At 42.6% G+C, this 14,057-nt stretch overlaps 1 protein-coding gene across 2 annotated transcripts in view; it reads left to right on the top strand.

Moving 5' to 3' along the window:
• CTNND2 (catenin delta 2) overlaps positions 1–14,057 on the top strand; it is a 918,117-nt gene that overhangs the window by 811,406 nt on the left and 92,654 nt on the right. Inside the window, exons 16-17 of one of the 2 annotated variants that reach the window (XM_055308537.1) lie at positions 3,036–3,110; positions 4,165–4,315. In XM_055308537.1, the coding sequence (XP_055164512.1) occupies positions 3,036–3,110; positions 4,165–4,315 (226 nt within the window). The remainder of the gene's footprint in view (positions 1–3,035; positions 3,111–4,164; positions 4,316–14,057) is intronic. The other variant, XM_055308538.1, reaches the window with a different exon arrangement.

Here is a 14,057-nt window from a genome sequence, read left to right on the forward strand (position 1 = left end):
GTGGTTTGAATGGCTGTCCCATCACATGTGTAGAAGCCATCCTTTCCTGACACAAATAAGGCCTTTCTCTTTGCAATTCCAATTATATACAACTTATTGTATCAGGTCTGCTAAATCGGGGAAAGCTGTTTCTCAAGACGAGGTTGAAATGTATAGTAGCTCCATTAACAGCACTCAAAGGGTCTTTAACTCAGGAGTTTCAAGGAGTGCAAAATAGGTTATTCCAAGTCCAAAGTAATAACATCAGTTATTAAACCAAGGTTAATTGGTGCATTTGTAAGGATTATATCAACTACAAGTGCAGATGTATATAACTTACACTGCCTTCTGAGAGGCAGATGGGAATGATGGTCAAGTACACCAAGTCTGGGGCAGTGCTCCCTAGGTTCAAGACCTGGATGAGTATCTGCAGGCTGTGATGCCTTGCTGTGACTTCCTTTCCTCATCTGTAGAATGGAAGGAACTGTAGTGCCTACCACATAGGGCTGAGATGGGGATTAAGTGAGTTAACACATATAAAGACATTAGAGCAGTAACTGACAGTTGGTTTAAGTGTTAGGTTTGTTTTTGCTGAAATATTTTGAAGGCTTGTAACTCCCCTGAGATCATCACTGGGAAAGCATGTCACCAGGAACAATTGGAGACATGTCTGTGCTCTTTTCTCCTGGACCAGCACCTCCTCCTCCTCCATCTTCTCTTTGTCATTCTCCTCCTCTTCTTCCTTCTCCTTTCCCTTCTTCCCTTTTTGAATCATGAAACATCCTCTCTTCAGCTCATAGACCATTTTTCTTAAAGGCATCCTGGTCCACACCCTTCCCTCTGTTGTGGCATGCTCAGCACACAATGCTCTCATTCCACTTACAGAAAGTTGAGGTCTCATCCAAAGATTTCCACCTCAACCACAATGAGTTATGATACACTTTACATTTTTTCTCTCTTGTTCAGCTATTTTTATGCCAGTGATACTCTCCTACTTTTGTTTCTTTTACAAAACTGTGGGCAACCCATACACCTTTCTGCCACCACAGAGGCTGCCATGCTTTCTAAAGCGACTCACTTCCCTTCTGGAAAACCTGTATATGAGCTTTGTGTTTCTGTGTTGAGTGCACCTATGAAACATTCCCCATTTCCCAAATACCTTTCTTTCTTTCAGCTCCTGTACTCTTACTTGTTCTTGCTTGGTCTCATGTAGGTTACACACATAGGTTACACGTGATCTACTCCAAAACTATATAGAAACCATCAGTGTCACATAGCTTTGCATGTTAAAAAAACTTGTGGAAACTTGCAACATGTCCTGAGTGAAATGTAAATAATTTATTCTGAGTTGTCTTTTACTGAGCCAATATTGAGTATTTTCCATATGCGGTTGACTCTTGAACAATATGAGTTTGAACTGTGCAAGACCACTTAGTCACAGATTTTTTTTCAATAACTACAGCAGTACTGGAAATGTGTTTTCTCTTCCTTATGATTTCTTGAATAACATTCCCTTTTCGTTAGCTTACTTTATAATAAGAATACAGTATAAATGCATAGAACATACAAAATATGTGTTGATCTACTCTTTACATTATTGGTAAGGTTTCAGGTCAACAGCAAGCTATTAGAAGTGAAATTTTGGGGGAGTCAGAGGTCTTATGCAGATTTTTGGCCACACAGGTGGTCAGTGCCCCAATCTCTGTGTTATTCAAGGCTCAATTGTACCTGCAAGCCACAGAATTAAAGGTTTCAAAATAAAAGTTACTGTCTGTGTTATCAGTAATGTAAAATCAAATCCATTATCTGATTATCTTTTTCCACTTAGGGATAACCTACCATGGTTGGCCATGTTCTCATACCAAAAAGGCATATCTGTAACACATACACATTTTCAGCCATGTGCAGCCATTTTTTGTTACTCTAACATCACTTTCCAGAAAGCTAAAGCATTGTCACTCTTTTTCCAAACACCAAATTATCTTTCCATCCAACATGGGTAGGGTATAATAGCTGAACTTCTAAGAAGAAATTCAGAGCCTTCCTTTCTTGGCTCATTTCAGATATGGCCAGGTTCCCCTCTGTTGGGAGGGTGGAGGGGAGGGCAAGGCAGTGTCTGGGGGCCTGAGCACAGAAGATTAGGTGGCAGAGAGGTGATAGCAAAGGAGGGAATATTGTCAGCATCATAAAGAGAAGCAGTTGTGGAATAACAGGCCCAGGCATAGGTGACCCTGTGAGCAGATTATTTAAATTCCTTGTATCTAGATTTCCTCATCTGCACAATAAGGCTACTAATGCCAAACCTCCTAGGCAACCGAAGAGATCACTAATGTACAAGTCAGCATCCCAGGCCTGGAATGAGTTGCTACTGAAAAAGAGGTCATCTTAGGGCTTATGCTTCAGGGCTTATGGTCTCTTACAAGGTCCAGAATATCTCCACAGCCTTAAAGTTTATGTTTGATGTTCATCTTACAATATGTAAACATTAATCCTACATCTGATTCCCATTATCTTCTTTTATCTACCTTCCCTACTTAGTTTTAGGGAAGGAAACCAACAATGAGTGGGCTACATAAGCACAGGTGTCTAGTCTTTTTGGGGCACTGAAGACAAGGAGGTTCACAGGTAGTGGAAGAGGTGGATGAGAATCATATCTCAGGGTGTCAAACTGCAAGTGAAATTTCCGATGACACTAAAGAAGGTTTTGTACTGTCTCCATGAAGGTCCTTCTTCCCTCAGAGGGGATATCCCATCCAGACACCCAAATTCCAATAAGCAGCTTCCAAACTTCGAGGTTTTTCCATGTCTAAGACTTTATGACTGTGGATTTCTTTACTGCCTGAGAGCAGCGCTGTGAAATAGTTCATTGCAATCACGAGGTGTTTTAGTAAGTTCTCTCTGTTTCCCCACCCTTCAGGCTTCCTAGAGCTTGAGACAGGGAGGGGGCAGGAGAAAAACAGACAGTATGAGTTGATGGTGATAAACTATGTGAATGTGACTTCTGATGCAGGACAGGATGAAGTTGTGTGTGTTTTTTAATCTCATATTTCATGCAGGGCTGGGCTGAGGATGTGGCAGGCATGGCGTATGCCCTACGTTCACTGCCAGAGGGGGCTCCCTGCCTGCCACAGGTGAGAGCCAGCTCTGGGGTGCCTGCCCCAATGGGGAAGGGGGATGGAGGGGCCTGGCGGGGGAGGGGTGGGGATTTTGCGGCACCTTCGGTGGTCCCCTGGAGGACTCTGTCACAGAATCCAGAACTTTGTGTCATGAATGTCATTTTCTTAGATTGTAAATAAAATTGCAACAGAATAAGAACCTTATAATGTTTGATTTTTACAGTGCATACTCTTCTCTGGAACACCAAGCACTAGTATAAAGTATACATACGTAAATGTCTGGAAAATCTGGGCCTACCTACATTCCGTTAAATGAATCTGAATGCTTTATCATCCTGATGTTGCAAGTACATTTCATCAGCAAGATGCAGTGTGTTCCACTAAAGCCAAGAGCCACCAATCTAAAACCAATTGTATGTCTTTATAAATTGGATGTTGAATTGTGGCCCTAGACATAATATATTTTGATCTAAGTGTGTTTTCTTGAAATTCTCTTACAATTTTTACTCTTGATTTTAAAATTTTAAATATCACATTTACCACTCCCTACCCCTACCTTTTCCTTATTCCTGTCTTTCTTATTTAGCCAATAACATATTGGCAGTATGTTCACCAACTCACCTCCCTGCCCCACCTCCAAATGCTAGACTCTTAAAAAAAAATTACCTACTTTCCATCTTTTAACATTCTCTACCTTTCCTAGACTTCTTTTTAATTCCACTTCATACCAAACACCAGCCCTTCCTGTCCTACCACCTCCTCATCCTAAAACATCAAGCACTCACATCCTACAAATGCTTTGCCAAGTCAAGGACTGCAAACGCTGGTAGCAGAGAGATGAAGCACGGTTAACCAATTAATCCAGAAACCTCTATCATATCTTAAAGGCAGAAAATAAAGTTTAGACATTTCAGCATGTGCCTAACACATTCGACCCATTCTACGAGTAGATCTTGATCATTCAACGTTTTGGCTCCTGTAAACAGCAGTCTGAAAATGCACACGTGCTATCTGCTTATAGGGTTTTCCACCTCAGCTTCTAAGATCTTTGCCCTCCCTCTTGTTGCAGTGGTCAGTATATATACGAGCTGCTGTCCGCAAAGAGAAAGGCCTGCCCATCCTCGTGGAGCTGCTTCGAATAGACAACGACCGTGTGGTGTGCGCGGTGGCCACGGCGCTCCGGAACATGGCCTTGGACGTCAGAAACAAGGAGCTCATCGGTATGTTCTCCCCAGTTCACAGCATCTCAGATTTTAAGAGGAAAATATTTCCTGGTGGGGTGCATGTGGTCGAATCCATGGGTGGAACATCTGTACCTGCAGAAATGGTGTGTGTCTTAGAGGCGTTTAGCTGCCCCTGCTAGTTTAAATCCAATGCGCTGGTTTATCTTTTAGAAGTTAAAGGAAAATGTGAGATCTGTTGACATTCCTAATCCTTGCCACTTAAAAACAACCACCGCGCTCAGCACTGGATGCCATTGTTCCAAGCCTCTGAATGTCTGTCGGGTTGTTCGTTTGCTTTCTACATGGTGAGCTGGAATTCTCATGGATACGCGCCGCGTCTCTCCCCTGTCTGTTTTAAGATTCATTTTGGATTAAGCCACATGGCTCTTTAATCCTATTTTTAAAAGACTTATCTCCCTCTAATTCGTTATTTAAAAAATAGGAAGGCTCTTTTATTAATGAAGTATTCAGGAGGTCACATATTCATCTATTTATTCAACAAATATTTATACCCATGACCTGCTTTGTTCCAGGCCTGTCCCAGCCCTGGAGGTGATAGCACTAAGCAAAAGAGGTGGAAAGTCTTGCCCTTGAGGCGTTTACATTCGGGAGAGGTACAAAGAAAAAAATATACACATGAACCCAATGGGGTGTTAGAAACCTTCCACGGGGCAAAGGAAACTATAATTATGAGGTTGCAATATTTTTTCATTGAGTTGAAATTTACCTACCATTACATTCACCACTCAGAGTGCCCCATTTCAGTGTTATGTAGCATTTTCACAATGTCCTACAACCACCATACCTATTAAGTTCCAAAACATTTTCATCCAAGCCCCTGGCAGTCACAATCTCCTTTCTGCTTCTGCAGACATCCCAATTCCGGATATTTTATGTAAATAGAATCATATAATATGTGAGGTTTTGTGTCTGGCTTCTTTCACTCAGCCTAGGGAATGTGATTTTAAGTGGGAGGTCAAAGATAGGAATTGTGGGAAGGTGAGTGACATTTGAGCAAAGACCTGAAAGATGTGGGAGTGGGTCATGTGGATATCTGGGGGGAAGAGCAAACAAAATGAAGGAGCAGCTTCTGCAGGTAGCCTCCCATGGGGGAGCTGTGAGCTGTGTAATAGCTTCAGGGTCTTCAGGGGGTCTCTGTGTGTGTGGTGCAGAGTGAGTGGTAGGAGCCCAAGTCAGAGAGAGGCTTCCTGGCTCCTCTCTCTGCAGGTTGGAAGATCCCAGGCCAAGCCCAGGGATGCCTGGAGAAGTGGTCAACCAAGGGACCCGCCCAGGGAGAGGCACAGGCCTCTGGAATTAAAGAGATGATTTTAGTAGGGTCTATGGTGAGTGCAGCATAAAGCCTGGCAAGCCTGCTTGCAGGTAACAGGTGTCAGTGGAGTTTGGGTAGCAAGGAGCTGGACCACCCACCATGCTGGAGGTTCACATTATGCAGCCCCTGAGCTGGGGAAAGGGAGAAAGCCGAAGAGGTGAGCATGGACAAAGGGGCAAGATTCCATTCCTGCGGCAGTTGGAGTACCACGCCTGAGTCCAAATTTCATACACAGATTTCACATAGATACGTGGGCCTCTTTCTGCTATCCTCCTTCCTGAGCATGGCATTCTAAGTCCTTTGTGATCTGGAAAGGAGCCACTTTTTTTCTTTGATTTCATAATACCCATCATATCCTCCAATAAAAACAAAAATGTTTGCAGACCTTCATCCATTTATTTATTTATGGGGACTTCAACCAGACTTCAAATCTGTGTCTAATTAATGCAATCATTTCTTAAGCTCACAGTGTATTATAAGGCATGAAAAAAAAAAAAACCTCCCAATTGGATATTTATACTTAGTTTGAATTTAACTTGAAAGTTCTTCGTGGATTTTGTATATTTAAACTAGGCCATTAACTCCGAAGGTTTCCTTCTCCACATCCACTTTTTCTTTCCTCACATAGTCGTTTCAGACGGGACAGAACCAGGGCTTCCAATAAAATTCTGTTGCTCCTGTGTAAAATAGAGAGGAAAAAAATCAATAGCTAATCAGTCTACTGCCTGGATACTAACTACTAGGTATTGTGTGTTTGCGTGTTTTATTTCTTTTGCAGGATTAAAATATAACAAAATAGGGAACTATTGATTGCTTTTCTAGCTTGCAGGCATCTCTTCTTTCTCAGCAGCCAGTTATCTAGTACTCTCTCTGAGGCAGGAACATTTGGAGCTCCATATTGCCCGTGTTAAATTAAGCCTTTACTATCAAATGTCACCAGACAGGAAAGGGAGCCAGCCGTCCAAAAATAGAAGTGAAAATATCCAAGTCACTGACTTTATGGAATCAATAACTTTTTTCTTGAATGAGAAAAGCAGAATCTAACAAAACAAAACGAAAATACACCTTTCTGTTCTATGTAGGAGAAAGAGAATGTGACCTCTGCTAGTTCCTTTGTTTTAGATACTGTATCAAGCAGTGATTTTTATAGGAAATGCTGTACAGACCTTGGCATATTGAAAAGGAAACTGCAGTGCTTTTGAACAAATGGCAGCAACAATGACAAAGAGTGGAATTTGGACCTCTGTTTTCTATCACTTCTCATCTCAAGCTTTGGTGACCTCCTGTGGTTTCAGGGTGTGAAAGATCACCTGTATTCTGATGACTCCCAGGTGGATGACTCCTGTGCGAATCCCACACCTCTGGGTCTAGCTCTCCGCCCAGCATCTCTGCTGGGCCTCCATTGGGCATCCCACATAGGCCTCCAGACCTGAGTTTCTTAACTTTTCTTCCTACCCCGTTCCCTGCACAGTCTTCCCCCAACAGCAAACGGCACTGTGTCTTTGCCGCTGTCCAGGATAGGCACCTTGCAGTGCCTTGACTCTTCAGTCCCTGTATCCAGTCTGCCAGCAAATCTGATCACCCTCTGCATTCACCCAGAACTGACACTTCTCATCTTCATTGCTTTTTCCCCAAACTCCCATCATCACTCAGCTACCTCATTACTACCATGCCACCTACCCAGTCTCCCTGCCCCTGCCAGCGCCCCCGACCATCCACTCTCTACACAGCAGTCAGAGTGGTCCTGTTAAGACCCTAGGCAGAGCGTGTCACTTCTCCTGTCGGCCCAGTGTGAGTGAAATCTTTGCCAGGCAAATATGGTTGTACATGATCCAACTCTCTGGTTCCTCTCCACACTTATCTTCTCCCCTCTCACTGTCACTAACAAGCTGAGGTCACTGGTTCATGTGAGCCATGATTTGCCTCAGGGCCTTTGAACTGGCCTCTGCCTCTGCCTGCAGTCCTCTTTCTCCAAGTGCCCATGCACCTCTATTCTCATCCCACTCAGGCTTTACATTCCAGAGGAAACTTGTCTGGCCACCATTCTTAAACTCCACCTCCTTCTTCATTTTGCTTCTCTCCACAGCACCAGTCACCTCCTATATATAGCATAATGCTTCTTTATCTTGCTTTTTGCCCACCTCCCTACCACTGGAATGTATGCCCACCAAGGGCAGCAAGTTTTGTCTTTTCAGTTTATTGGGGTAGCCCATGTACCTAGAAGAGCACCTGGATCCATAATAGGGACTTCATAAATTTTCACTGAATGAATGACAGAAGTACATTTTTCCCCTGTCTGGCCATAATTTTAGATGAACCCCAATTAGCAAAACATTAAGTAAGCAAATTAAGGTAAACTTTAAAGAAAAGCATTTTATATTAATAAAGAAAATCACCTTTAAAAACTAGTTCATTTTCCTCCTAAAGTTTACTAGGTTTCTGCAGACACTCACAATTTCAGAAGAAACTCTGTTTTTTCCCATCACTGGTTTGGGATTTCAGTTTAAATTGCAACTCTTTGTAGATGGTTCTTTTAGCTAAGGGAGGGGAGGGGCTGCTGTCACATTCCGGTTAAGGAATAATGTTCATCTTCCAGGATTCCACTATTGGGAAAGCTCCCAAGAAACTGTTGAACAAAGATCCTCCTATACTCTCAGGTCTCATGAGGATCATCTAGAAGGAACATCCTCCTCCCATGAGTTTCCATATTTCTGTGTCTGTGACTGCCATTGGGCAATAAGTATTATCTACTTCTCTTTCTCCATCTATAGATGGACTTTCCTGTTCTTCTCAATGATTTGGTTCAACCATCCAAATTTGTGCACATGCGTACATTTCTTTGCTGCCTTCCAAAAATGTTAATTTTCCTCCTGACTGAAATGTTATTTCATCATTCAGGAAGGTTTTTTTTTATCAAGAATGGTAATAATAAGCTTCAATAAACAGAGCAAACTATTATTATCCCTTCAATAACAAAATGCCATGCATTTCAGCACGTTTTCAATACTGATAAAGATGGCAGGTATTTATTTTAGCCAAATCCCTACCTTCTCTGCCAACAAGCAAACAATTAAAACTCAAAAAATAAAAAATAAAAAGAAACTTAAAGCATATATAAACACTAGACAAGAGAGATGTTCATCACCCGGCAAACAGTGGTCATTAACCCATTGCTATCCATCCATGGAAAATAATCATTAAAAAGAGTCATTTCATCAAATGAACTGTTTTGTTTTGCTGCATCTGCAGAAGTCCCAGAAAATCAATACTACATCAAAACTGTTTCTAGGGATAACGTGGGCACTGCAAGTGAGTTTCCCAACAGGCAAGATGATCTACTCTGTGAATGCCTCTGTGCCATATTTGAAACCCTGCCCATGCCACCCCAAACTGCCTCTTATGTCTAGTGGATTTTTCATGAATTCTTCAGCCATGCCATTTGTCATACCACCATTCCCACTTACATGCTTATGGACCTCCCACCCACCATTCAAAGCTCAGCTTGGGGTGGCCTTCCCAATGAAGGCTACTTCTTGAACTCAGAGTAGAGGTAGCTCGTAGGTGGCTGATAAGAGACAATTTGTCTGAGATTTCCATCGTGTAATCTTATGTTTGCAATGTCTGTTAGGTTTTCATATGTATGCTCTGCATCTTCCCCTAACGAGATAATAGGCAGGGATTAGGTACCATATTTATTTTTATGCCCTACAGTGCCTCGCACCTTGTTGTGCCTGTAACAGGCACTCAATACATATTTGCTGAACTAACTCACTGATGGGTGAAAAACACTGGTATTTATCCTGAAGAATGATCTGGAGGAGGTTTGGGGAATCCCAGATAGAGAAGAAGGGGTAGGGGAAATGTCTGTTTCAGCTTCTTCCACGGCTTCCAGGGAATAGAAAGAAAGACAGCGTAGATGGCCCCTGGAATCCAGGACTCTTGTCAGGCTCAAACTCATCCTGCTGCCTCCTGGGAGGCCTGAGATTGGGTAGGAAATAGTAACGTTTTCTGTGTGTGCCTTGATCGTTGCCAGAAGTTCATGTTGGCGAGTGGCTGCACCCCTTCGGGTAGTATTGGCAGAGATAATGGAGCACCCTCCCTACGCTTCCCGGGTGGGTGGTGGCTGCTTGCCACACTTTCTGGCAGGCAAGCTAGGGCTGGCATCTGTAAGCATCCTTCCTGCTCCCCTGCATCCCTCCCTGGACTGAAGAGAAGGACTTTCCACTGCCTTCAATCTAGCCCTTCCCTGGTTTACCTCATCCTCTCTGCATTGCTTGACTCTTTTCCTCTATTATCATTTGGATTGTTGGGTCACCACATCCAGAATGATCCACAAGAATGTTGCTGTGACTGATGGCCCCACACATTCCCCTCATTCAACCAACCTTCTACTCACCGCATCAGCTAGCTGAGCTTCCATCTAAGCAACACTCTGTCAATTGGTTCCAAGTTCCAAGGGAGCACCAGGCAAAATTTGACTCTCTCTGGGTTCAGGAGGGGGCCATTTCCTGAAAGAACTCTGCTGGCTCTAACCACCAGGAGAGGTGGAGAAAGGAGCCCCAATGTCCAAGTGTACCCTAATGGTGCACATCGCACACTTTCCCACAATGATGAAATCGTGAACAAAATAAGGGTAGTTTCTTGCCTGGGAGTTTATTATTAGTTAAGCAGTAAATCCATTGCTCTTTCTCTCCCCTTTTGGGGTTTTCCGATTATCCTTTTCATTCATTCAGGGAAAGGGGTTGAGAACATTCCCTTCCTAGCTTTTCTTTCCTTCTTGCCACAATGTTTTAAATATTTGGGTGAGAGATTTTATCTGACCACTGTAAAGACTGTTTATGGACAGTGGTTGCTGGTTATATTTAAAGGACCACATAAAAACTTCCTTTTAAGTGAAAATAAAGGCTGAATAAAGAAGAAGATCATCAATTCTGTCGATAGAATGACCTCCCCCAAGCTGGATGGTTACCTAGGGATCCGTGTATATTTTCTTTTGGAGAACTAGAGGGAAAGGGAGGAAATATCTTCATTATATCTTTGCTGTCCTGAATGTTGGATAGCTTTGTAAACATTTTCTTTTTTTTAGTGATCTCGCAGTTGAATTTCTTGAAATGACTATCCACGGAATTGTAGACCTGCCAGTATTGATCTTGATCCAAACTTTGGGATACATTTTTATTCAATTCTCTAATCATGACACCATGTTCTCAGGCAAATAAAGAGATACCTAAGCAAGGTCTCCATCTCCAAGAAGAAGTATTCGAAATATTACTCAGGAAGTCATTTCTCAAAGTTTGTCTGAATTCTTTTGGCCCAGGATTGAAACACATATTGGTCATCATCCCCTATGTACTGAAAATATCACTTTGCACGCACAGAGCTTCCTAGCAAAACTGGAGAACAGAGGCCTCTAAAGCTATATGGCCCACTCATCAGGTAAAGTCGGGGGCAAGGGGGCACCCAGGTGGTTCCGTGGGTTAAGCATCCAACTCTTGATTTCAGCTCAGGTCATGATCTCAGGGTTGCAAAGTCAGGCTCTACACTGAGCTTGGGGTCTGTTGAAGATTCTCTCTCTCCTTCCCCCTTTGATCCTCCCCTCCCCTCTCTATCTTAAAAAAAATTAAAATATGTGAGTGTTTCAGTTTCTCATCTCCTGTAGATGGCTCTCATAGGGGACAACATTCTGAAATATAGGCCTCCTGTGCTGGAGGACAGCCCTTTCACAGCACTGAAGGTATCTCCTTTGCCCGTGTTCTTGACCCTGGGGAATCCCACCTTTGTCCAGAGAAACACCAGAAGCTCTGGAGACTTCAGTGCAACTGGGAGGCCATGTGTTTTTTTCATTCCTGGGAATGTGTAAGGATCACTTTATTAAGTAGGCCTGAGGACATTTTAAAGACATACCTTGTCTACTTTTCAAAATGTGTTTCTTTAGACCCTGGCAGATGTTGTTTTAATTAAAACACATGCAATTTCAATTAGTATTTTAAAAAGAATCCTGGTTTCCCAGACGAGGTGATTTATCAGAGCACTCTTTGCTGGCTCTCTTTAATAACTTGATTTCACAAGCCAAACTCTAGGCAGCAGAAAAGCTGTGTGCTTTAGCCAAAACTTGGTATCTTCAGATTAGGTGTTTGTTAGAGCCCCCAAACTCAAGAGCCTTATCTCATGAATGCTGCCTTCCTTTCCTGCGGAGCTATGGGTTCTTCGTTAATTAGCTTCAGACACCTGTTGGGGAATTTTGGCGGCTGGGTCTGGCAGATAAGAATTGCTTGGAAGGGGACTTGTAAATAAATCGAAGAGCTGATAATTATTTTATTACACAAGCCTTAATGATTCGCCCTTTGGAAATACTCCATGTGGGGAAAAGGCAAAAGTGACTGAAATTTCCAGTTGATCCAAATTTCAGGACCTCTGATTAAAGACCTCAAAGAAAAGAGGAAATAGTATCTACCTAACTTTATTCTGACTGGTCAGGCATTCATCTTATGCCTAGCCAAACAGTTTCAGAAGAAAATGCTTTCAAGAAGAGAATACATGAGAAATGAAATGGATCTCCTCAAATACCACAAATCTTAAGAATCTAAAAGGATTTTTAGCAGGAAAATGTTTTTAAATTGTATTTCTTCTGTACATAGACTCCCAAATTCTCCCCCTTACCCCCTCCAAAAAAACGTTTTAATAGTGTAGGAAGAAATCATTATTTTTACTCTCTAATACTAAAAATAGTGGATTAGAAAATAGTTATATAGAGTTTAAAGATGAATACTCTTTTAGCCATTTGGGCTATGTTTGGTTGTATTTATTGCACTGGATGTTGAGGAATTACAGAGCAGGGAAGGACATCCATGATTGGGGTTCTGCTAAAGAAAAGGCATGTAGGCTGGCATCGTATATTGAATGTGTCAGTGGATCTGTCCTTGAGGGCACCTAAGGCAATAAAAGGAAGAGAAGGCAGTCACTGTAGAGATGGGTCAGCAATCCCAGGAAGAAGGACATAGCAAGCCCCAGGCAAGAGGCTGGGGACCCAGGAGGTAGATGGAGGTGCAGCCCCACCTCTGGGAAGCCTGCAGCCAGAAGGTGGGGTGCTGGCCTGTGAAATGGCAGAAGCAGGAAGAGCAGAGTTTTTTCCTTGAGAAGAAGCAAACTTGAGAAGAAAAATCTCATCTCTTCATCCTGTCAGACTAGAATCAAAGAGATACTTGGTACTAGGTGAGGGGAAGCAGAGAATCATTCCCAGCGGTTCCTCACCAAAATATCCTGAGTGGTTTCAAGAAACTTATTTGAAATTCAGAGATTTCTTCTCTTACAACCAAGAAGTTCATGAAAGTTCATTTATTATCTATCAGAAAAGACTGGTTTTTTTTCAGTTTTAAAATGAAATTTCCCTACTCAGTTTTGTGCATGATAGTATCTTTAAACAATGTCACATAAAATAAATGGCTTTGGAGAAGAATGATAAAGGACAAGTGGCTTGTCTCCCAAAGCACATAATATGCTTTGAGTACCAAATGTTATCATCCTTCGTCTTGAATGTAGGCAACTGAACTTGACACAGTAGCAGCCAGGCTGGTGCAGGCATACAGTAATGTGCAATGTGTTGCTTTTAATTAGGAGTCACTAGTACTTCAACAATATCAGCCCAAGAAGGTATTGAATGTACAAGACAGATCAAAAGATAAAAAATCCCCACGGTCTGTACTTAGAGACTTGAACAGTTTAATTTACTCATCAAAAAGGAAAGTTGTAGCCATGAAATGGAGAGTGGTAGGGTTAAACTTTTTAATTGAATGTTAACTAACTCCACAGACCACATAGTGTCTGTGTGAGAGTCTGATCCATTTCAGGAGTGACCTTATTATTCTTAAAATGTTAGAATACAGTGTGACCTGTAGATCGGATGATACAGATACAGATGACCTGTAGGCTTCCCTCACCAGCAGATGGTTATGGAGGGCCACCGTATTCTGGGACCAGTGGGAATGCTGTGGTGAGCAAGGCTTCAGCTTGCCCCTTTGGACCAGAGTTCCCATCAGAGTGCACCATGAATGGGTGATAAATATGCTGAAATAGTGATTTCTCTGCCCTGAGGAAAGTCCAGGGAGCACCTGCATCTGCCCACTCTCCTGGATCTATGAGCTCCAGCGGGACATAGCTGTTGTCCAACAGAGCTCTTACCCCCCAACACAGTGCAGATGTTCTATCTTCTGTGCATGCCATGCATGCCCAGGAAACAATCAGGAAGTTCTGCCCAAGACACACCTCCCACCTTCACCCCAGCACAAGACATCTTCACTGTGTCACTCTCTCTGTGGCTCAAAAGGCTGGGTTTTCAAATCATCATCATCCCAAGCCCTAGTCTTTTACTTGTCTTCCTGTTTCCAATGATAGAAATGGATAGAAACTTTG

The sequence above is a fragment of the Nyctereutes procyonoides genome, unplaced genomic scaffold (assembly GCF_905146905.1).
Source record: "Nyctereutes procyonoides isolate TBG_1078 unplaced genomic scaffold, NYPRO_anot_genome, whole genome shotgun sequence".
Classification (NCBI taxonomy): domain Eukaryota; kingdom Metazoa; phylum Chordata; class Mammalia; order Carnivora; family Canidae; genus Nyctereutes; species Nyctereutes procyonoides.